Here is a 25250-nt window from a genome sequence, read left to right as displayed (position 1 = left end):
TGTTTATATCTATTTAATGATTGGATTCAGTTTTCTCTAATTGTTTAGAGAGAGAAGTTATATCATGTTTCCGATGCATGTTACTTCTCTCTCACAACACCCCCTTGTGAGAGAGAAGTAACATACACCGGAAACATGATAGAGTTTTTCTTTTAGAGGGGCTTTTGATATCTTAAATATCCAACCCATACACTACTCTTCAAAAATATTAGTGACTTATTGTGTATTAGAGTAAGTTGCCTAAGTTCTTAACATGTCTTTTTTACACCAAAATCATAGTTTATCAGAACCTGGCCTAATTTCATCTTTTCTTTTGTCTGGGATCATACTAGTCTATCAATATATATTAAAATTAAAACTTGGGGAAAAATAGAATAATAAGTCTAAGAACATAATATTTCTTATTATATTTTCATTATTGTTGAGAAAATTTATACTAATATAATCTGTTGTGATAGGTGTGTAATGATAAATTCAAGTAATCACTTGTTTTTGTCACCCCAAAAAAAAAAAAAAAAAAAAAATCTAAAAATGAAAGGACAAATTTAGTAACAAAATTGGTTGTAGTTTAATACTACAAACTCATTCAATAAAATAAATATTACTATATATTTTGAAAATCTTATCGTTGAATTATATGTTCTTTACGATCTTAATACACATGTCAAATTTTGTGTCAATCGGATATATTTTGCATAGTTTTAAATTACAAAAACTTGCAATTTAAAAAATTTATTGATGATATAACTATGATCTTTAATTTTCTTGAAATTTTACAAGTATAATAAACTATAAGAAGAAGATGTAATCCAATAATGTATTTATCAAAATTCACCTCTAATAAAAAAATAGTGAGTAAGATTATAGTACTAATTTGGTAGCTCAACTAATCCCTTGTCTCATCGGTGTTTCCAAACAAACAGTAAGTAATCAAACTTTACATAAGTAAACTCTGTTAATAATATTATCACTTTTTTTTTTTTTTTGATGAACGAAAGGGAGGGCGGGGGCGACCATTTGTGACTAACCCCTCAGGGCGTGACCTAATAGGGGCACCCCCGCTAGGGAATGTTGGATTGAGCTATAGCTACTGTGATCGGGACGCCACAGACCTCACCCTAGCACCCCAAGAGAGCCAGCAAGAGAGGCACAATGCAAGCTAGAAAACCCTCCTCCCACACAGTACCCGCCACGACTCGAACAAAGGACCTTATACTTGCATGTGGGATCCCAACTGGGCCACCCCTCCTGGGGCAATAAAATTATCACTTTGTGAACATGATTGTCTCTCCTTTTTCAAATTGAAAACGACACACCTCTTTGACTTGTTTGATGATTGATCATTACAATAACAATATGACATCTTTTTTATTTTTTATTTATTTATTTTGGATTGGATAATATGGCATCTTAAAAGAAAAGAAAAGAAGGGAAGAAGCAAAGTCTTGCTGTGTGTCTTTGATTTCTAAAGCAGAGGTACAGAGTTTTATAACCAGTAACATTTATATATATTAAGCTCTGCCTATTGCCTGTTGTGTATCACAGAGGAGACACAGTGTTAGAGTTAGCTTTGGTGGTGTAGACTGTAGTATTGGCTTTTTCAAGTTTGAACTGAGATAACTGAAAAAAAAAAAAAAAAAAAATGGAGAGCACATTTAAGGAGATAAGGGACGGCCAATCGGTGCTGGACCTGGACCCCAAATCTACCGTTGGTGGCGGCGTCGAGGATGTGTACGGTGAGGATCGCGCTACAGAGGACAAGCTTGTTACTCCCTGGACTTTCTCTGTCGCCAGGTCTCTCTTACATCATGATTCATTCCTCTTTTTCTTGGTTTTAGTTTAGTTTAGTGTTTACTTTTCTTATTTACAACAAAAATGAAAAAGATCATATTCATTTCTATTTGATTGTTGGTTATTGATTAAGATCATGTAGTTTGTCAAAGTATAGTGAACTTCATTTTCTTGTACTGGTTTTGTTGTTGAATCTGCTTTAGTACATACTGACGCTTATTCTTTTGTCTTCGTCTTCTTCTTTTTTGTTTTGTTTTTGTTTTTGTTTTTGTATTTTTTGTTTTTGTATTTTTTGTTTTGTTTTTGATATGATTTGTAGTGTAGTTTTTTGGTCTTTTAGAATCTGAAAGTTCCTGAATACTTAAAATGAAGGTTTCGTTTTTGTGATCACATGTTTATTACACTTCTACTTTTTTCTTTTGCATCCTATTGATCTTATGCCTACCAGAATCGTGTTATTAACCTTCAAAAAAAAAAAAAAAAAATTTGTGAGTTTCCTGTCATTTTCTTAAAGATTATGGTGCATTCTGATCTGGGTTCAGTTCAGAAACTGCGGCCTCACTTGGTTGATGCCAAAAAATAATTTACGTGGATAAAACATATAAATTAATGAATGTAAATATAAATGAAGTTCAGAAGCCAAAAATGCTACTCTGAGATAACAGGGGACTCTGTTTGATCGCTTTTCAAAACTATACTATAATCTCTGACATGTAACTTTTTGAATTCTGAACTAAATTTTGTGGGGTGTGTGTGGTTGTGGTGCAGTGGGTATTCTTTGCTTAGGGATCCCCAGTACAACAAAGGACTTGCTTTCACTGAGAAAGAGAGGGATGCTCATTACTTGCGTGGTCTTCTGCCTCCAATAATTTTGTCTCAACAACTTCAGGTTGTATTAGTGATATTGGCTTATAGCATCATTTTATCTGATTCATTGTTCTCTTAGTTTGAATTTTCGCTGACCCTTTTTTGTATTTTACTAATCCCAGGAGAAGAAATTGATGCAGAACATCCGACAATATCAAGTCCCGCTGCAAAAATACATGTCCTTGATGGAGCTTCAGGTAGGACTTGGGAGTTTCACCGTCATTGAATTTAGTTTTGATGATGATTGTTGTACATTGTTTGCATATGGTCACCACATTCAGACAAATTGTTTGATAATATTTTGAATAGTATTGAAAATGATTGTCTTGTGCATAATGACATTTGGACTGATTGGGTATTTTCAAGTTTGGGATCATCTTGAGATGTTGAGACATTGTAGGACTATGGTTTGTTTAATTATGATGCCTTAACATGTTTGTTGTTTCTTTATTTCCTTCATCTTTCTATTGTTGGTATAATTAAACCCCTTTCTTTAATGAGGCTTTGTTGGAATGCATGTTTGTGTGCTTAGAATTCTGTGGAAAGACAAATGGACTTAATTTATCCTTGTGTGATGAATGAAGTCCTATTGAAATTTTGAAAGAGGGTTAATACATATATTTTTTTTAAATTTTTTTTATTTTTTATTTTTTTACAGGAGAGGAATGAAAGGTTGTTCTACAAGCTTCTCATTGATAATGTTGAGGAATTGCTCCCAGTTGTCTATACTCCAACTGTGGGTGAGGCTTGCCAGAAGTATGGGAGCATCTTCAAGCGCCCTCAGGGTCTTTACATAAGTTTGAAAGAAAAGTATGAATTTTTGTTTCTGCTGTAACTATGTGCAACTTAGAGCTACTTTAGTCATAATATGAAGGAGTGCTTGAATTTTGCAGGGGCAAGATTCTTGAGGTGTTGAAGAACTGGCCTGAGAGGACTATTCAAGCAATTGTTGTGACGGATGGTGAGCGAATTTTGGGACTTGGGGATCTTGGCTGTCAGGTAGTTATGTTGTCAATCATCGTTTTTAAATTCTAAACTTATTAAACAGGGTTCTATGTAAATTATTGTGTTGTAAAAGTGAACTAGCCTTCACATGATGGTGTTGGATATGTTTTAGGGGATGGGGATTCCTGTGGGAAAATTGTCTTTGTATACAGCACTTGGAGGTGTTCGTCCTTCTGCAGTAAGTTTATTCAAATACAACTTGTGGTTCTTGCTTCGTTTTACTACATTGTAAATTGTTGGTCATATGATGTACTTTGTTTTAAACCTTGGGGAGCATTTCTAAATGCCAAGCAAAACCAAGTTCAAAATAAAAGCCTTGGTTGTAATCACATAATATCCCTTATTCTGATCAAGAATTGTATGGACTGTCTTCTTGTAGTGTTTGCCTATAACAATTGATGTGGGGACAAACAATGAACAGTTGTTGAAAGACGAGTTCTACATTGGGCTTAGACAGAGGAGGGCAACTGGGAAGGTTTCATAGTTTACATTTGCACCTTGCTCCAATTTTGGTTCATAAATTTTTACAAGTGATAGTATAATATACATTCCCTAAGGTGATTTTGACAATTCTTTTCAGGAATATTATGAACTTCTGCATGAGTTCATGTCCGCTGTCAAGCAGAATTATGGTGAAAAAGTTTTGATACAGGTTGTGCATGAGTTAGATTACATCCTTGATTGATAAAATTTCTGTAGTTTAAAATATTCATCCAATTCTGATGTTGTCTAGTTCATCTAAATTGGTTTGCAGTTTGAAGATTTTGCAAATCACAACGCTTTTGAGCTGCTTGCAGAATACCGCACAACTCATCTTGTTTTCAATGATGATATACAGGTTTGAAGTAGCATTAATGGTGAAGCTTGCACTTAAAAGGATTTTATGTTGTTCTTGATTTCATTGTCTCCTTTTGTTTCAGGGGACCGCAGCTGTTGTTCTTGCTGGGGTAGTTGCAGCGCTGAAGTTGGTTGGTGGTGCACTGGCTGAGCAAAAATTCTTGTTCCTTGGTGCTGGGGAAGTAAGACTCTTCTTTGGGCTATTTCCATCCCGACTTCATATTGGTTTTTCCTCCTTATATGTGTGTATGTGTGTGTGTGCGCGTGTGTGCGCATGCATGCTCCAATCCCCATAATCCTGCACTATTAGTCAAGTTACTTATTTAGCTTCTGTTGTTTAATGATTGCAGGCTGGAACTGGTATAGCTGAGCTTATAGCTCTTGAGATTTCGAAGCAGGTAGTAACTTGTTATTGGTATTTGAATGCCCATCTTTGGTTTATTAACAGAGTTGCACTCTGTCGTAATTCTTAAACATGATGAATGGTGGTATTGTATTGTTTGATAGTTTTCATTTGCCTGTTGTAGACAAAGGCTCCTTTAGAAGAGACACGCAAGAAGATCTGGCTTGTTGACTCTAAGGTAGTAAGCTTGATCAAAATTTCTTTCGTAACATATATATTAGCCATTAGATATCCTTTTTATTTTTCTTTCAAAGATTTCCCCTCTCTACTATTAAGGAGAACCAGTATTCTTTCAGGGATTGATTGTTAGTTCTCGTAAGGATTCACTTCAAAACTTCAAGAAGCCTTGGGCTCATGAACATGAACCTGTTAAGGATCTCTTAGATGCTGTCAAGGTGTGAAAAGATGTCATTGTTTGAGTTCCAGTAAGTAATCTTCATGTGTATCTTGGTCCCTTACTATGTTCTCTTACTTCCTCAGGCAATTAAACCAACAGTTTTGATTGGATCATCCGGGGTAGGAAAAACATTTACAAAGGAGGTGGTTGAGGCCCTTGCCTCTTGCAATGATGTACATACTCTCTCTCAGAAACCTGTTTATATTTTCAAACTATATTTCCATAAAGAAAAAGCTAAGCCCAATTCAATAAATGACATGCAGAAACCTATCATTATGGCTCTCTCCAACCCTACTTCACAGTCTGAGTGTACTGCAGAAGAAGCTTATACATGGAGTAAGGTAAAATTTTACACAGCTAAATGTGCCATAACTTGGTTGAGGACTTCACCATACAAAGGATGATTGATTACTCAACAATTGCAAAGTACAGTTGACTCTATTTTATGTTTGTCGCTTTTGTTTTCAAATTGAAGGGTCGTGCAATTTTTGCTAGTGGAAGTCCATTTGATCCTGTTGAATATGATGGGAAGACTTATGTACCTGGCCAGGTAATGCAATTTTCTTCATTAGTATTTCTCTTCAAAATTGGTTGGATATCAACGACTGAGGTGTGTGATTTCCTTGTCATTTCAGTCCAACAATGCTTACATTTTCCCTGGATTTGGTTTGGGTTTGATAATCTCTGGAGCTATCCGTGTGCACGATGAAATGCTTCTAGCAGCTTGTAAGTAGGCAACATAAGGATGACAATCCATAAAATGTCTTTTCTACTATCTTTAAAAGTTGGCATTATCTGGAATATAAACAGGTTCCTGATGTAAAATGGCCCATTTAAATAAGATTAAAAAAAAAAAAAAACTTTAATCTTCCTTTTCTTGTTGTCACTATCCTCTTGTTATGAGGAACAAGTCCCACTTCAAAAATTATGCTGTTAGATCTTGTTTAACAATAATTTTAGACTTAAACACAAAACATATGATTTTTTTTTTTTTTAAATCTTGTTTAACTGGCGAAGGGTTAATTGACTTTTTGTTGTTCTCCAACAACAGCGGAAGCCTTGGCTTCACAAGTATCAAAGGAGAACTTTGATAAGGGGTTGATATACCCACGATTCTCTACTATCAGAAAAATTTCAGCTCATATAGCTGCTAATGTAGCTGCCAAGGCATACGAACTGGGTAAGTAAATTATTGTTGTAGGTATCCTTGCACAAATTCTCACTACTAAACTCTGAAACCATTAATTTTTGTTTTTGATTTCTTCTTATCATGCTTTTGTAGGTGTCGCTACACGTCTTCCTCGTCCTAAGGATCTTGTGAAATTGGCAGAGAGTTGCATGTACACACCAGTCTACCGAAATTATCGTTGAGCGGTTGATGGACATACTCCAATCGTTTAGTGTTGTACTATCACTATTCACTATGTTGTCGGAATCTTGCTATCAAGCTGTATGACGCATATGGTGTGTTTTGAAGTAGCTTTAAGCAAAAATAACTTTTGAATATGACTATAATAACTCTGGCATGTTATATGACCCATATAACGTATAGATAATCATAAAATGAAGATGCTTGTACCCTACAACCTTGTTGACTTGATTTGATTTGAAATTTCTTCATTCCAGCAGTGTGGCTAGAGCAATTTTTTGCTTCATCCATGGTCGCCTTTTCAACAAAAAATCATTCTCTACTAATGAAATCAAGGTTGCGTTCATTTTGACATAAAATGTTTTTAATGGAAAATTATTTTGAGGGAAATACAATTTATTTTTTGGTTTTGGTTGCAATTCTAAAAATATTTTGAAAAACATTTTTATGTCAAAAATGTTTTTTTACACAAACATTTTTAGAAAAACAAATTATTTTCCAGTGTTTGGCTGCATTATTGAAAACGCAGCAAAAAAACAGGTTTAGGCATTTGACTCTTAATTACAATATAGAAGATTGAATGGTATCTTTTTTTTTTTATTTTTGTTAGGGCTTAGCAAATAATCTCTATTGAACCACGGAAGAGAGCAAAGCAACTAGTGTTAGAAGTATGTGGTGAGCATCAGTATTGGTAGGTAGAGGCAAATTGCTAAAATGCTAAATTTATCAACCAAATATGATAAAATGCTCCTACATCAGTGGAGGCAAAGCCAAATTTTTTGGCTGTTGAGCTATAGTGCACAACTATCTTTGCATGTGCACTGAAGCTCAGATGCTAAAAAAAACAAATTTATTAAAAAAAATTATTTTATTTTGTTGGTGGTGGTGGTTGTTGTTTATTGTAGTGGATATATTATTTTATTATATTTTATTATATTATTTTATTGTGTTAAACGCTAAAATAAAATTATTGATATTGGGTATTTTGTAAAGTGGGGTGGTAAAAGAGATAAAATAGCTTTTTGTGGTGCCAAATTGTTAAATTTTTTGCTTCACCAATGCTGATAAATGAATAAATCTACCATATTCCAATAGCTTAAATTTTTGGGACAATTAGTAATTTAATACGATTTCAGAGTAGGAGGTCCTAAATTCGATCCCTATCTCCTCCACTCTACCTCCAATTGAAATTCTCACGAGTTTCGGTCCACACGTAAGGGGAGTGTTAGAAGTATGTAATTAAATTATTAAATTTACCATATCTCAATAGCTTAAACTTTTTGGATAGTAAGTAATTTAACAACTACCCATCTGAAAAAAAAAAAAAAAAAAAAAAAAAAAAAAAAAAAAAAAAAAAAAAAAAAAAACTGCATGGAAGGAGATAGGTTAGGTCACTCATTACAAGAAGCAGGACAATATCACTTAGAATTAGTGAATATGAAATTACTACAATGTGTTTAATTGGTTCATTACTTAATTGAGAAGGCGTCAACCTATGGAATATATATATATTCTCTCTATTCTTATATTGAAATTAAAAAAAAAAAAAAAAACATTTTTTTTTTCATAATGTAGTAAAAAATTGAAAATGAGAGAATCATATTATAGATCTATAATAATGATCAAGAGATGTAGAACCTATGGATAATGTAGGGTTGTATGGATGTGTTTATTTGTTTACTGTCTTGCATGCTTTAGGAATGCTCATTAACGGATTCCTTACTAGAACTAAGTTATAGAACATAAGAGTAGAGGTTGGCCACGGGTGGAATTTGGTGGTTAATACCTTCTCAAGACGTCCCCTAATTTCGAATCTAGTATTTGGTGTGAAAGGGGTCAAAAAGTCAGTTCCTAAACCAAAACTAGGTAACGACCCTTGATCCTCTGCTTTTGACCCACCCGGTTAAGACGTACTTCTTAGGGAACACCTTATATAGGACGGTAAGTCTACAAAGATGACCTAGGCATGATGTGAAAGAAAATCTGAAAAATGGCAATTAAAGCCCCTCAAACCTTTTTTTCCCAACATGTTTATGAAACATGTTTGTAACCTAGCACCTGATTCTTTTAGACTTGAGATTGCTTATCAAACTTGAGCCTCTAAGGCTCGAGTTCCATCACTAGAGAAAGAAAAGAGTTGGCCAAAAACAAACCCAATCTCAGAGCCCCAACACCACAACAATCATCGCTGCTCGCCGTTGCTCTAGTGCTGAGATCAAAATCCTCAAAAATGGTCCGCACTCCAGTACCGTGGGGTTGTGTTTTGATTGGTATTGTGGGATTGTGTTTTGATTTGGGTTTGGAGAAATGAGTATTTTCTGATTTTTGAGTTTGGGTGTTCACTACTGTTAGGTATACATTACTATTCCATCATAAAGTAACAATGACTGATAAAATCTTCCCAACCCATGTGAATTGCTTAGAGAAATATAAATATGTAGTAACCAAGTCCAACAATATCTATAATATGTTGCTAACTGGTTATACTTGGTTTGATAGAACTTTTTACTGGGTACTTAGGGAGGCTAGATCTCCTGTTGAGTTTTCTTGCTTTGGAAATTTTTCCATAATAATAATTCTAACATTTATAAAGAATCTTATCAAACACTTGGTAACAAGTCTCACCACACTCAAGTAGAATACACGTGAATTCTCAATAAAAGAGAAGTTTTATTGATACTTATAACATTACATTTTGCCACACACACCACACACCACTCTTGCTTCTTATTTCACTCGCTTTCTTATACTTATTGGAGACTCATGCAAATGATGAGAATAACTATATATACAACACAAAGGAGACAAATGCTTTAAGAAGAAATCACAGGCCTATACTCTTACGCCTTCAAAACATATTTTGTGGCAAAATTTAAGTTTGAGGTTTTTTGTATACGCTCCGATCAGTATGAGTATCATTATACCGTTGGCTCAAGTAAGTCTGACATAAGATTGGCTGAAACCTGGAAAAACAGAGAAATGCATAGAAATAGAAAAGTTAGAGTTTGAAACGCACTGTTTAATATTTCCAAGTTCATGCACATGACTACTTTTATGACTGCCACCTAATTATCCAAATACATTTAGGGTGATTTAGATCTTCAATATCCTTGAAAAATAGTGAATGTGTAAGGCATTAACTTACTTGGGAGGATTATTTTCTGACTTGCAGGTTGGCAAGCACTCAACAAGACAATCATGACTAGGTTCAACGAAATATGCCATCTACCACAGGGAAAAGGAAATAAGATATTAATGAACCATTATAAATTTCAAAATTTGTACATGAAAGTAATAGACAAAATGTTTTGTAAATTAAGCAAAATTAAAATAAAAACACTAAATGAATTACACCAAATATACAAAATGTAGTTGTCATGAAAAATTAGGGGGAAGGCTACTTGCCAACCCCGTCCTAGACTCCGCAAAAACGGGAGCATCAATGAAAGCCCTATGCATTAGTACAATCCTTTAAATATCATGCAAATTAAACAAGAATAGGATCCAAATTAAAGTTCCTCGCTCAGCTAACAAATTTCATTTACTGTACAACTCCATTCTAAGCCACCAAAGACATTTCAAATGGTCTTAAAAATAGAAAGAAGCTAAAAGATTTGTTTGTCTTTTTATTTGCACTCGCAATTGCTAGGGGGAGGAGAAATCTAATCCATGATTTGTGAGCTACAAATAACATAATAGAAACAAGAAAGATTAAAGCACGAACATATAAGAACACAAGATTTATGTCGCTTACCCAAAATTAGGTCTACATGAATATGTCCACGTGTGGTTGCGTTTAGGGATAGGAAAATGTGGATTTTGGGTTTAGAATTGTCAAAGAGAAGGTTTTTGGGTTGTGTTAGGAATTAAAAAGTGGTCTGATGAGTTATATCTTAGGTCTTACTTAGAATATCCAAGTTCTTGATAAGTTGCTATTCTAGCAGGATATTTAACCAAAATAGCAACTGTAAGCTTATCCAAAGTTTCTCACATGTTAGAATATCTGACGTCCACATGGTTGTTGCAGTTTTAGTTTTTATTTTTTTATTATGATGTCTTACAAAAGAAGTTACAAGGATCATAAGTATATAAACCATCCATTTGGTTATCACCAGGCTATATATAAATATTTTAAATTTCAAGTTATTGTGTTTTATAATTATGGTCCAAAAGAAGAGTTTATAAATTGAATAGTAAATAACATCCAATTAGCATAAATTTGACATGCATATTAAAGCTGAGTTTGGATTGCATTGAAGACAATCCACGTCTGTGTTTACGCTAATTTTGCTTTAAAACTAGGTTCCATGACACTATTCACACATTTAAAAATTATTTTGTTACAGTGTTTTCAGCAATAAACGGTATTTAAACAGACCCTAAAAACATAGAGAACATGTAATCCAACAGAGAAATTGCTAGGGGGAGGAGAAATCTAATCCATGATTTGTGTGCTACAAATAACATAATAGAAACAAGAAAGATTAAAGCACGAACATATAAGAACACAAGATTTATGTCGCTTACCCAAAATTAGGTCTACATGAATATGTCTACGTGTGGTTGCGTTTAGGGATAGGAAAATGTGGATTTTGGGTTTAGAATTGTCAAAGAGAAGGTTTTCGGGTTGTGTTCGGAATTAAAAAGTGTTCTGATGAGTTATATCTTAGGTCTTACTTAGAATATCCAAGTTCTTGATAAGTTGCTATTCTAGCAGGATATTTAACCAAAATAGCAACTGTAAGCTTATCCAAAGTTTCTCATATGTTAGAATATCTGACGTCCACATGGTTGTTGCAGTTTTAGTTTTTATTTTTTTATTATGATGTCTTACAAAAGAAGTTACAAGGATCATAAGTATATAAACCATCCATTCGGTTATCACTAGGCTATATATAAATATTTTAAATTTCAAGTTATTGTGTTTTATAATTATGGTCCAAAAGAAGAGTTTATAAATTGAATAGTAAATAACATCCAATTAGCATAAATTTGACATGCATATTAAAGCTGAGTTTGGATTGCATTGAAGACAATCCACGTCTGTGTTTGGCATTTTTTCCCTAGATCCCGTGCACTGTTCACGGGACCTGCAAGTACAGAAAAAACGCTAATTTTGCTTTAAAACTAGGTTCCATGACACTATTCACACATTTAAAAATTATTTTGTTACAGTATTTTCAGCAATAAATGGTATCTAAACATACCCTAAAAACATAGAGAACATGTAATCCAACAGAGAAATTTTCAAAACATTAATTCTATAACTCGTGTGTAAAATTATCATAGGACACATAAGGCTTTTAATGTATTCTCAAATACCGAAAATACCCCCAATAATTGTAAGGACTTCAACAAGGCTAACACTAAAATAACTACCATAATAGATAAAGCTTCACACAAAATGAGCAAGTCACTTAATATAACTAACACAATAGATCAGATTTCACACACAATGAGCAAGTTAGTGGGGCAAGAGAATCAGTGCACTACAAATATTGATAATGAAAATGAAGTCAAATTGGCTCAATAAAATACCAAGGTTTCAGGAGAATAATTTATCTTAGATCAACCTGATGGCCACAATAAAACTACCACAACTGATTCTACCACTAATAGGGACAATTGTAAGAGGTAGATCCAAGTAGCTAAAGATTCAAACAGTAATACTCTACGTGGCCATTTGTAACACAGTTAAAACTACCACAACTGATTCTGCCACTAATAGGGGAAAATATTAAAAAGTAGGTCCAAGTAGCTAAATTTTCAAATGGCGAAACTGTAAATGGCCATTTGTAACACAATTCAGCACCCTGCAAAAAAACATTCCAGCTGCAAGTAATAAATAAAAGAGAAAACAGATAGAAAATAATGTTGGCCCTTTATATGATGATATTGCAGAAACTGACACTATAAACACGGATCATCAAAAGCTTATAAGGGTCTTGCAACAATTTTCACTCAAAAAGAAAGGGGATAAATAAAACAGGGGCCTTACTGAATATCTCTCTTGACCATTCACCAAAACTCTGTGCAATGTGGACCTGAGTACACATGTAAAGCAAAATGTCAATCAAACAAGAGTAAAGAAGAAGATTTTCAGAAAAGTTGGCAACGAAAAGAGAGTTTTCATCCCAGAGAATGCTCAACAACAAACTTTTATAAAAAAATGTAAAACAAACAGATCAGCAGTTGCAAGAATATGTTCATGAATATTGTCTTGGAAATGATGTATTGGGGAAATCTAGGCCCTGTGGACTTCAACCTGGAGCTAGATTACCAGTAAAACTGGGACAACACTAACAGTTAACAGCTCATTAAAATTAGTATAATTACCACTACTAGCACTACGGAAAAGTTCAGTAGTTTAAAGTTCATTAGTGCAATACTAGCTCATACATGATTGAATAATTTTTCATACATTTTCATTGGGGATTCAGAATGTATAATGACTCCAAAACGGCTAAATCTACAACTTGAATTCTTCAAGACAATCTGGATGGCAAATAGCAATATTGACAAAGGGTGCAATATAAACAGTCTAGACCTCAAATAAAAAATCAAATCCAAATATTACCCTGGTTTAACCCTTTCAATTAAGTTCACATATTCTCAATCACAACTGACAAGTTTATTAGAGGAAAGAAATGTTACAATTAGAAGATAAAAAATGATTCTCTACCAGATCATTTACATGATAGCCACCAAGTGACCAGGCCAACACAATTTAGAACACTCAACTATAACAACTAAATACCAAATGCAATTAAGGATGAAAAGCTCTGGGGAGCGAAACGTATTACAAAGCTTGTTTAATAACAAAATTATCTCTTATACAGGACAAAGTGAAATTTGGAGCATTGCTACAACTAAGAGATGTACATTACTTGAAAACACAGTTGCTCCAGCGCTCCAGCATGTCACCAAGATTCACAATAAACGCTCTGTCAAAGATAAACCGTAAAAAATAATATCACCATCCCAAACTAAACAGAAAGCTTTCTATTACATTTTAACATTTTATCACGCAAGCATGTAATTCTTCACACAATGCATATTGAAAGATCTTTACTGCATGCTAATAGACATTGCAGCAAAACAATAAAGAGCTAAATGGTGGCATACTGGCATGTTATCAATAACAGTAATGTAACCTGGAAGGCTGGAACAGAAATATTATGATGCTGGAGTGGGAGTATAATGTTTCAAATCAATAACATACTAGACATAGTAAGTTCATTGATTGAATTGCATGCTTTACATTAAGATCTATTTATAAAGGGACTTCCGCTTATCAAAAAAAGAAAAAAAAAATTGATGGGACTCCTATTAAATGCTATAGTATCTAATTAAGTTGTAAAGAGCTCAAAACCAAGTTTGATCCGGAAGTATGAATTTATAGAATCCAGAATAAAAACTCAACAGAAATAATCACAAATGCAAAAGAAAATAGGCTACTACACAATGTGAGATAATGTATACTAAAAAAATGTTACAACATATGTTGAGACATGATCTATTTCCATAAATGTTAAATTGACTCACCCTTTTAGTGGTGGTACATCTTCCCATATCTGAGGCTTAGCATCCCTATCCTTGCATATCTGCGAGTAATTAACAAAATTGCAACAACTAATCAGATTACAGTCATTTGGGTTTTACTTCACCCAAAACAAAATGTTCATTATTACAGCAGTCTTCTTACTTGGAGACCTGGGATGCCATCTGTTGCCAAGAGGGTAATCAAACCATAGTCAGAATGAGCTCCAGCTCCAAATATCCCCTTTGATGGATCTGAAATTCCACCTAAAAAAACCCGTCCCTGTATTACTAACGATACAAGAAGGCCAAAAAATTCAAAATGTTCCAAGAACAAAAAATGTAATTTCAACCTTCGTAGCGTAGTAAGCGCAAGATTGCAATAGGCTCGCCAAGCATTTCTGGCTGGTCAAAGAAATCAACCTTCAGATCAAGTGCAAGAGCTATTATCCTAGCAACTGCCCTTGCCACCTCTCTGAATGCACAAAGGGAATAGATAGTTGGTAATTTACCCTATTTGAATTCATTATACAGAAAATTGATTCATGGGAACAATTATGACAACTGATGGAATAACAAAGTTTAAACACACAAATTAATACAGTTAACCAAAATTACATGAAGAGACTCCTTAAGAAACTGCCAATTACATATCCTCCCTGCATGTGCATGTGTGTGCATACAAGACCTTGCTAATAGTTCCATTGTACAAACTATACGTTTGCTAAAACTTACAAAGCCTCTCGATGATAATTCTCCATTGTCTCTCTCCATCCAGGAAGTAGTTCTAAAGACAGCAACAAGTTCAACATTCAATAACATACTTTCCGGAACAAAACGATATATATATATATATTGACCTGGTTTAACTGCCTATAGAACCATATGGTAGAGAGAGAGAGAGACAGCACCAATCACAAAAAGCTTGAACTTGGTTTTCAGGGTCCTATAGTTACCTGGCTCAGGCCAAACATTTGGACCACAAAATGGTTTTTCTGCTTCTGGGTCACCTTCAGCTACTTCCACTCCAATATAATATCCTTCCTTATAATCTCCTGATTTTACAATACAAACAAAAATTATAGATAAACCCAGTTGGAGAAAAAAATTAAATATTGAAACTTGGCAGGAAAAAACAAACCTTTAAGTTGGTTTTCAGGGTCCAAAAGCTCGTCAAGAATAGGGGTGTAACCCCTATGTTTCTCATTCCTTAAAAGCTTCATTTTCTCACTTAATGGTTGTTCGAACATCCTTTTGCTCTGTGCAAAAACCTCGTCCATGAACTCCTGGCTTATCCCGTGGTTTACGACGTAGAAAAATCCCGAATCCAGACAGGCCTTCTTGGCCAATAAATTAACACAAACAAAAATGCTTTAAAATAAAAGTAATAGTAATAGTAACTGTTTATGGGTATGGGTATGGGTATGAAATTGAACAGTACCTGTTTAAGTAATGAAACAGATTGGTGAAGGTCGGGAGTGGAGAGATCAATACAATTGAGGACTGAAGTTTTTGAGCCTCCCTGCCCCTGCCCCTGCATACCGATTTCGGTAGTTCTTTCAAATTCAACTATTAAGAAAATTCCTTAATTTTCTCTCTCTTTCTCTTCTTTCTTGCCTGCCGCAACATAATTACTTTGGAATTGTGTATTTATATTGTTTATGTGCGCCAAATATTATACTAACATTTAAAATCTCTCTTTATTTTTGTGGGTTTGGTGTGTCAAATATTTGGCATTAAAAAAAAAAAATGTTTGGCATTTGGCACGCGTTATGAGAATGCTCTAAGCCAAGCGTGGTGGGACATTAAGCCCTGCGATTCATTTCAAAGTCTGCGAATCTAATAAAATTGCTATAAAATTTTTGGAAAAAGTAATAAATAAATAAAAACTTATAATTGTGTATTTAATTTTTTGTTTGAAACTATTAAATATTTTTAACATATATAAAAAAAAAGAAGAAGAGAAAAGTGTAACAAAGATAGTGTATTTAATTATATCGCAAGGCATATATGGCCGGACATGAATCCCTCCTATTCATTTCAAAGTATACGAATCTAACAAAGTTACTGTAAATTATTGTGGCGTCATCCTATTGACTCATGGGGTTTCCACGTGTTTGGTGGAATAATCTAACAAAAGGTCAGTAAAAGCTTAAGATTATTGTGTCCCCCAATAATGAATCTATAGGGATTTTTCTTTAATACCTTTTACAAAATTTTCCAGTATACATTTTACAAATTCATCCTTTAAAAAACTTATTTATTAGTTTATTAACGTGAAATTGAGTTTTTTTTTTTTTTTTTTTGGTGCTAAATATTCAGTTTTTGAAAATTATTTTGTTAAAAAATTTATATCACAACTTATTTAGTTATGTAGCATTTATTTGAAACTCAATTTTGTCAAATTTGAGTTCAAAGTAGAATCTAATTTCACCAGAGTTAAAGTTTTATACAATTCAGTGATATGTGGCAAAATTAGAACTCTATTTTCTCAAGGTTGAATATTGCAATTACAATTTGCGAGTTGCTTTTGGGTCGTGTTCGTGCCTCCTTTCTTAACGGGAGACGTTTTCCATTTCAATTAGGCAATATATTATCATTATTAATGCATTAGGTGGTCGGCAGTAGTGGACACTAGTGAGGAGTAGTGACCTTTTTATTTTTATTTTTTAATACTTATGAATCCGTTTCATGATAATTATTTTTTATTATTAGGCCAAGATACCAATTGATTTGCGGTATCAATACAATTTGAATTCCAAATCTCTTATTTAATAACAAAAAATTTTATCAATTGAGCTAATTAAAAGTTCTAGTTTGGAACCTACCACTAGTGAGTCGTGACAACTTTTTTTTTTCCCTTTCATGTCATTCGTCCATTTTATTTTTAGATTTTTAAAATATGATATTTGAAAATTCAAATACCTTATTTTTGTTTGTTTTTATCTTAGTTTAAATTACAAAGATAATTCTAAAAATCCATACCATTTAAAAAAGAAAAAAAGAAAATGTGGGGTTCAAAAACACAAAGCTAAAGAACTAGCCTGGTATTCAAGATCTACACAACTAATTTCTTAGAAATGGGAGATGGAAATCCATAATGGGAAGATCAAAAAGATGTTTGGAGGCAAATATAATTGAATCAAGGCTTTATATGCATAGAAATCGTATTCCCAAGGTACAAATAAGGGCCATAATGGAAGTTAAAAAAGATGATTGGAGGCAAATATAACTGAATCAAGGCTTTATATGCAGAGAAATCGTATTCCCAATGTACAAATAGGGGTTTCAAAGGGTAAATATAGGTAAAGACTTTTCTCACTTTCTCTCTCTTGTTCTTCCTTAGGTTTTTTCTAGATCCCCTTTCTTGTTGCCCTCCTCCTCCTTTTATAGCCATCCTCCTCTTCTTCCAGCTGTCCTGTTCTTAGCTGGATTTAGGGGGATGCTTGTCTCATCAGCACCTTCTCCTGCCATTTCTTGATCCTGAACATAGACTTTTGGAGCTGTTTTCACTGTTCAAGTCAGTCATTCAGCATTCAACATGGTTGACATTGGGTGAGAAAAGCCTTAAATGCAAAGGTGACTGTTACATTGGGCTCTGCGTTCTCTTCGATGTGTTCCTCGGGAAAGTAGGTGAAATAGGGTGTCCTTGGCCAAGAAAATGACCGCTTCTTTGTTGGGCTATGTTTCCTCAGGAAGATGGGTTTCATGGATTACCTCAATAATGGGCCCACATATCCTTTCTCAATGGGAGGTTCGTTCATCCCTTGTTGGCCCTTGGGCCGAGCCCATTCAACGGATGGGGTTTCTCGGGACTTCTTCTTTGGCCTAAGGTCTCTGGAGTAGATTTTGGTCCACTTCCCACAGAAAATATACTAAATGATGTCACTTTAAAGAGTAAGATTTTTTGTAACTTGTGTTTTATTTAAAAGTCTCAATTTTCTACCTAGAGAAAAATGATATAAGCTTAGGAATGTCCTACTTCTTTGTTTTTATTTTATTTTATTTTATGCACAATACTCCCTTATCATGCATGAATAACGAGCTCTATGCATGAATAAAATTAGTAAGACTTATTATTATGTGAGTGGAGGAAGGATTAATACTGGAATATTGAATAATTACGCATACTTTCTAGTATCTTATAAACAATGGTTTAGAAACATTTTAAAATGTAAAAGTGAAGACACATTGATGTAGTGGTGGAGCCTAAAGTTTTTTTCAACGAGCCAAGTTAAATATATCAAAATTTAAGATTCAAAGAATAACTCAATTTATAAAAGAAGGATTCTTCTAACTTCTATCCCCCCTAGTTCCTAGAGGTCTTGGAAAGTAGAAACTATCAACTCGCATTCATTCAAAAGATTCTAACCTCTTTGATTTGAATTTTTCAGATTGTGATAGGGATTTTGTTCATTTCCTTTCCTTTTTCCCTTTTTTAACTTCTTCCCATATTTGTCTTTTCCTCCCGTCTATCCATTCCTTTACATTCATCTTCTGTCTTTTACCTTCTCAAAAAAAAAAAAAATCTTCTGTCTTTTAGTTTTAATAACACTTTATACCCGTCAAGATCGATGCATCTATTGAAGAACTTTGGAAACGATTTTGCATTTCTGACGAAGAAAAAGGTGTGATGATATTCACATCACATGAAGTGGCTCTCTCTAAATTAAACAACATGCACAATTTAGTATTTTGTTCAAAATGTAGACCAACAAGAATTTTAACAAAGAAGCTTTCAAATCCACCATTCATCATCTTTTGTGTTGCTCTCATAGTGTAGTCATCAGAGAAGTTGGTATCATTTATTTTTGGCTATCTTTGGTAAAGAGGAGAACTTGAGAGAAATCTTGGATAAAAGTCCTTGAACTTTGACAAAAAAACTTATTCTGATGAATCGTTTTAGTGAAGACCTCAGCCCTGATAATGTTACATTCCAATATTCTCCATTTTGGATTCGAGTTTTCAATATCCCCATTAAAAGCATGAACATGGACATGGGACTCATATATATAATAATTAAAAAAAAAAATTTGAACTATAAATGATATAAGAGCAATAAGAGAGAAAAAAAATTATGCATTAATCATTTACATAAATATAAGTTATTTCCTTAAAATCTAATGGCCCATTGGCCCATTAGCTAAATTTTGTATATAAATTTAGGTTTTATTTATTTATTTATTTTTTATAGAAAATATTGGAGGGGGAGAGGTATTTTCAAAAAGCCCACCTCTTCCGCCCCCCTCCCCCCCCCCCCACCCAAAAAAAATCCATTTTTTGTGTTGAAGTTGCATAATAAATCTATTATTTATTTATTTCTGGATTGGATAAATCATAACTCAATCATTTTCTAAATGCATTAAACATATTAAACTAATTTAGAATATTTATTCATTTGTACATAATTTGTTGTAATTCTTTTGACTTCTTTGAATTCTTTTTTTTAATTGTGATTGACTTCTTTGAATTCAATCATGAACATGAAGTGATCTTTTATGGGCAAATTACACTTTACTATCTTAAACTATGCTATAGATTATGCTTCGTACCCTAAATTATTCGGATGCATAGTTTGCACCTTAAACTATGACCATTGTTACACTTTGCACCATGATATTAGTTTTACTGTTAAATTAGACGGAAATATAAAACATGTGACTTGTATATGTGTATTGCTTAAGTAGCACAAACTTAAAAAACAAAAACCCCCTCTTTCCAATTAATTAAAAAAAAAAAACTTTTTTTTCCCAGCTCTCTTTCTCTCTCTCTCTCGTGCTGCGTATCAGCTCCCTGGCACACCATTGCTCCACCACTGTGTTAATTGATTTTTTTTTTCCTTTTTTATTTGATTACCACTACTACTAGTATGGCTCATCCAAATTCCTTAACCCAAAGCCCCTTCTCATCACAAAAACAGTATTAATTTCTTTATTTGATTGCCACTAGCGTGGCTCATTGTGCTATTTTTTTTTTTTTTTTTCCTTTCTGTATTTTAGAGCAGGTCTACTTCTCACGTCCTTTTGTTGGCCTCATCAATTCTCTTCACTAGTATCGTTCACAACATCACCATGAGGACTATGACCAAACTATGACAACTCATAGCAACGTATACACACTCAAAACTACCGAATATGATTTTGATTTGGGGATTTAGAGTTGCAAAGGATTTTGATTTTGGGAGAGGGGCTGATACACATGACAGAGAACTGAAAAAAAAAAAAATTTTTTTACTTGATTGGAAAGAAGGGGGGTTTTGGTCTTTTAAGTTTGTGACACTTAAGCACAGGGACAGAACCGGGATTTGAACTTGAGGGGGGCCAAATATTAAAACTTTTTTTTTTTAATGAAAATAAAAATTAACATTTATTTCATATTCAACAAAATACTACATATAAAATAAGTGTTTCTTAAACATTTGATATTATAAAAATGTTAACAAAATATAACAAAAAAGTCACTTACCAAAGACTAGCCTCACAAATTCACAATCACAGTACTCACAAAACCGTCACTATCAAGGACTAGTCTCACAAATTTACAATCACAGTTCAGTACTCACGTCCTATTATCCTAGTGGTCCCACTTTATGTCTTTATAGATAAAACCAAAACAAAGAAAAAAAAAATGTTACAAACATAGGTGACCAGTCCACACAAAAAGCCATAATTACACAATAATCAATACAAAGCCACAAACTAGTCTACGGTCCACACAACACACCAGTCCATAAAAAGTCACAACTCACAAACACAACACACCACAGTTCATAAAAAACACAAAGGGCAGAGGGCCAAAGGTAGAACAATATAGCAAACACAAAAAAACACAAATATGAACTTGAGAAAGGAGAAATTTCTCAGACTTACCAAACTCGTGTGTGATTGTGATCAATGATCTGAGGAGCAGCAGCAACAGTAGGCTAGTAGCAATGGAGGAGTTGATGAGGTTGAGTGGAGGAAGAGTGAGGTCAGGGTAAAAATTTGAGAATTGTAATTTAGGTTTTCAGTCCATATTTATTTTTTTATTTTATAGTTAATTTTAGTTTGTCGGTTATTATTATTATTATTATTTTTATGAGAGTTTGTCAGTTATTAATGTTATACTTTCAGTCCATATTTATTTATTTTTCTTGTGGGCCAATATCTAAATATTTCAGAGGAGATCCAAAAATATATATATTTAAGGGCAAATCTTAATTTTTCAGATTACATATGTACGTATACTAGTTTTGTTTTGTTTTGTTTTGTTTTTGTTTTTTTTTTTTTTGATTTTAATTGGGGGGCTATTAGGACCAAAATTTAAAATTTCAACACATATATATACTAGCTTTTTTTTTTTTTGGGGGGGGGGGGGGCAATGGCCCCCCCTACCCTACTATAATTCTATCCTTGCTTAAGCAATACACTTGTGTAGGTCACAACATCACGTGCTTTATATTTTTGTCTAACTTAACAATAAAATTAATGTGAGGGGGCAAACTGTACATTCAAATAGCTTAGGGTACAAAGTGTAATTTGGGGCATAGTTTAGGGTGGTAAAGTGTAATTTTCCCATCTTTTATTAATAAATACTCATTTACTTATCCCAAAAAAAAGGGATAAGGGTTTTTTTTTACAAATAAGTATATCCAACATTTTTTTTTTTTTTTTTTGAGAAACAGTATATCCAACATTTGTGCTTCATGATGCCATCTAACACCATTCACGGACCCACTTTTTTACCTTTCTATTAGTCTTTGAATTAAATCTTATACTTGTTGGCTATTGCCTTACCTTTTTTTTTTTTTTTTCCTTGAGAGATAATTACAACATGCTGCTAACCCTGTAACTCGAACCCTTTCCCCACTAAACCTCCAAGTACTTTGTGCATGGAGAGGTGCCAATTCAGCTACAAAGCCTTACTTTGATTTAATTTTATCTATCCAATAATTTATAATTCCAATTTGGAGTGAGATATGATAGGTTGCAACTTCCCCTGATTCAACTTATGTGGTAATTTAGTTGACCCTTGTTCCTTCCATTAAGAATTCTCCAACAAATGTAGTTCATCTATTATCTTAGTGTAGTGTGACAAGGCATCAGCCACCTTATTTTATTATGGAAAAAATTTAGCTACAAAGTTGGTTGCAGCCTAAGGCTATAACCTTACTCAATATCATTAATATTACTACATATTTCGAAAATTTAATTGTTGGATTGCATGTTTTTTATGCTCTTAATACCTATGTTAAATTTTGTGTCAATTGAATATTATTTGTTTCATAATCCATAAGATTATATTTTATGCATAATTTTAAACTACAAAAAGTTGCAATTTAAATAATTTATTGATAAATAGTTATTGATCTTTAATTTTCTAGAAATTTTACAAGTATGGAGGATATAAGAAGAAAATGTAATCTAATGATGAATTTGTTAAAATTTACTTCCAATAAAAAAAATATTGAGTAAGGTTATAACGTTAAGCTACAATCAATTTTATAGTTAAACTTTGTCATTTTATTATCTTGTCGTTTTTATAAACAATGGGAAGCACCTGGAAAATTACTCTATACTCTCGGCTCATGCTCATTAGCATCCTTGATAAGGCTGGGTGCACAACTATAGCTTATCCGAATCCCTTACTCGTGCTGGCTCAGGCCTAATGGGTAGAATGTCACTATGGTCACGCCCAGATGGAAGACACTAACTTAGATCGCTCTTCTTTACCCATTTTTTTGTTCATCAAAAAAGGAAGAAAATTTAAAGTGATCTGTGTAATCACCTCATTTTGAAATTTATAAAAATCAAAGACCAAGGATAAAATGGTCATTTCATGAAATTAGTGAATCAATAATTTTACTCAAGGCTAGGAGGCGATTTGAACTCCTGAGGGTAGGATGGTCACTTTCGGGACAAAAATCACATCCCCTTTGGAATATAGATCAAATTTCAATGGAAACTTCCTAGAAATGAACATTTTCCCTGTATTATTTTCTTCAGTCAAAACCCAAGTCCTCGAGAAATTATACAGTCCTCATGGTGGACCACGTCATTTATTCACCATTTCACTAAAAGACTCCCACTTGTTTAAAATTGCTGAGTCAGTAATCAATTTCTGTTTAAAAAAAATTCCTAACTCAACAATTTTAAACAGGTGAGAGTATTTTAGTAGAATGGTGGACCACGTCACTTGTCCACCATGAGGACCTTATAATTTCTTCAAATCCTTAGAGTCAGTGGTAATCTGGTCAAAACACAAGTCCCCACTCCCCAGTAGTAATATCTCCAAAAGTAATTTTTCTTCAGTAAAAAATGGAAAAACCCAAGTCCCTCGTGGTTTTCTCTTCGATCGGCAAAAAAGCCAAAGTCCCCGTGGTAATTTCTTTTGTCAAAACCCAACTCTCTAGTGGCAGGATTGACATCTGGTGCAATTGCAATTAACTCATCTCCCTCTCACACCATATTTTAAGTTTTAACTATTCTTATCTTTTACTTTCATTTTTTCTCTCATTTCTTTTATTTATTTTAATGGTTGAGATTTAAATTTTTTTTTTTTTTTTTGGTGAGAATCTTAATCTTAGAGGACTTTTAGACATTCATCATTCATGAATGGTTGCCTTTTATAGGAGTTTGGCTTTTGATTGAAGATATTGCCCCTGATGCAATTACCATAAATGGCTGAGATTTTAAGTTGTCAGGGGCAATATCTTCAATCAATAGCCAAACTCCTCTAAAAGGCAACCATTCATAAATGATGAATGTCTGAAAGTCCTCTAAGATTCTGATTCTCAAATAAATTAATAAAATTCCTCTAAGATTCCTCATAAAAAAAGAAGTCATCTAAGATTGTCCAAATAAATTTCTTAAGGTTACAATTGGAAACATAAATTTGAATTTATATAAAAGTGACTAGGAGATGTAGAACTGATCTATTGGTGGAGTTTGTTTAAATAAAACTAGAGTTGGCATCAGGGTCAGTTCTAGACATTTTGGGGCCTAAGGCGAGAACTAAAATGAGTCTTTTTTATACTTATGTATTAATTAAATTAATATTTTTATATTATAATATATTTCATTTAAAATCTATTTTTGGTGAATTTCTTCCTCATTTGTGATACTTTCATCTAAATTTTGTGTTATATTTTGTTTATTACTATAACAAATTTATCCATTGATCCTTTTTGAGACTCAATTAGTTTTTCTTCTTTTTTTCTTTTTTAAGTTTTTCATATCTAGATGCATATTTTCTAGTAGAAATTTCTAATCAAACAATATATTTATAAAGACTAAAATAAAAAAAATAACTTTCAAGTGTAGAGCAAATGAGAAATAGAATCTGATTTATATAAAAAGTATTGTTGTAGTTTCACTGAACAATAATAGGTTTTTAGCAATCTCAACCTGCATAAATAAAGATTTATTCATTATATTACCAATAACTAAAATATATATATAGAAACACAAGATTAAAATTAAAGAAAAAAAAAATTAAGTACAACCATAACAAAAGAACAAGCCCAGCCCAGCCAAGAAGATGCCAAGATGGCCACACAAGTCTTATTAATAAGACCCACCCACAAAAAGCACAAAAAAAATCCTACTAGACCTAAAAAAAAAAAAAACCTTGAAGGCCCAAACGTCCAGCCATAACTCAATATAAACAGGCTCAGTCTTAACAAATAAAAAGTAGAGAAAGCCAAGCCTTATGCCTCAAAAGTCAAAACTCATCCATCTATAGAATCAAAACACAGTAGTGAAAAAAGAAAAAGAAAAAAAAGGCAGTTGGCAGCCAGCAACAGTGGAGAGAAAGAATGAGAGAGGCGGAGAGCAAGAGTTGAGAGAAAGAAGCTGAGCAAGAATGAGAAAGAGAAAAGGTAAAAATTTTAGGGATTTGAGGTTTTTTATTTGTTTTGATTTGTGGTTAATTTCTTAGAACGAATTTGTAGTTTATCTTGTTGAATTTTGGTTTGTCTAGAGGATAATGATGTTATTTTTGGGACAATTGATTTTGTTTAGACCAATTTTTTTTAAGCTACCAATGTTTAACCAGATATAATA

At 33.2% G+C, this 25250-nt stretch overlaps 2 protein-coding genes across 3 annotated transcripts; one reads left to right on the top strand and one right to left on the bottom strand.

The window, feature by feature from the left end:
- Window positions 1–1322: 1322 nt before the first annotated feature.
- Window positions 1323–6886, top strand: LOC126713712 (NADP-dependent malic enzyme). Its single transcript, XM_050413553.1, has 19 exons — window positions 1323–1794; window positions 2560–2680; window positions 2781–2855; window positions 3317–3468; window positions 3552–3657; window positions 3776–3841; window positions 4043–4138; window positions 4244–4315; window positions 4418–4501; window positions 4584–4682; window positions 4851–4898; window positions 5028–5081; window positions 5200–5298; window positions 5384–5473; window positions 5564–5641; window positions 5776–5850; window positions 5936–6026; window positions 6352–6480; window positions 6583–6886. The coding sequence occupies exons 1-19, from the start codon at window positions 1643–1645 to the stop codon at window positions 6669–6671; spliced, it is 1776 nt and encodes a 591-aa protein (XP_050269510.1). The 5' UTR covers window positions 1323–1642; the 3' UTR covers window positions 6672–6886.
- Window positions 6887–9319: 2433 nt separating this feature from the next.
- On the bottom strand, window positions 9320–15947 carry LOC126713713 (2-oxoglutarate-Fe(II) type oxidoreductase hxnY-like). Of its 2 annotated transcripts, none has more exons than XM_050413554.1 (11): window positions 15650–15947; window positions 15350–15548; window positions 15165–15263; window positions 14944–14995; window positions 14562–14683; window positions 14375–14475; window positions 14215–14273; window positions 13557–13613; window positions 12668–12713; window positions 9815–9894; window positions 9320–9632 (listed from the first exon to the last, which is right to left on the bottom strand). In XM_050413554.1, exons 1-11 carry the CDS (start codon window positions 15746–15748, stop codon window positions 9542–9544), a joined length of 1005 nt encoding a protein of 334 aa, XP_050269511.1. In that variant the 5' UTR covers window positions 15749–15947; the 3' UTR covers window positions 9320–9541. The 2 variants fall into 2 exon arrangements, with proteins under 2 accessions (XP_050269511.1, XP_050269512.1); XM_050413555.1 differs by having other exon boundaries at window positions 15350–15545; window positions 15650–15937.
- Window positions 15948–25250: the final 9303 nt, after the last annotated feature.

Source organism: Quercus robur, chromosome 2 (assembly GCF_932294415.1).
Source record: "Quercus robur chromosome 2, dhQueRobu3.1, whole genome shotgun sequence".
Classification (NCBI taxonomy): Eukaryota; Viridiplantae; Streptophyta; class Magnoliopsida; order Fagales; family Fagaceae; genus Quercus; species Quercus robur.
Note: the sequence above shows the minus strand (reverse complement) of the source record. Positions and strands in the feature narration are given on the sequence as shown.

Excerpts from the sequence above, each read along its gene's own strand:
- LOC126713712 (XM_050413553.1), top strand. The coding sequence starts at position 1,643 with ATGGAGAGCACATTTAAGGAGATAAGGGACGGCCAATCGGTGCTGGAC. Across the intron at positions 4,502-4,583 it reads TTTTCAATGATGATATACAG|GGGACCGCAGCTGTTGTTCT; the intron begins GTTTGAAGTAGC and ends CTTTTGTTTCAG. Across the intron at positions 5,642-5,775 it reads AAGCTTATACATGGAGTAAG|GGTCGTGCAATTTTTGCTAG; the intron begins GTAAAATTTTAC and ends TTCAAATTGAAG.
- LOC126713713 (XM_050413554.1), bottom strand. The coding sequence starts at position 15,748 with ATGCAGGGGCAGGGGCAGGGAGGCTCAAAAACTTCAGTCCTCAATTGT. Across the intron at positions 12,714-13,556 it reads TGGAGCAACTGTGTTTTCAA|GTCCACATTGCACAGAGTTT; the intron begins GTAATGTACATC and ends ATGTGTACTCAG. Across the intron at positions 9,895-12,667 it reads ATGGTCAAGAGAGATATTCA|ATGGCATATTTCGTTGAACC; the intron begins GTAAGGCCCCTG and ends TCCCTGTGGTAG.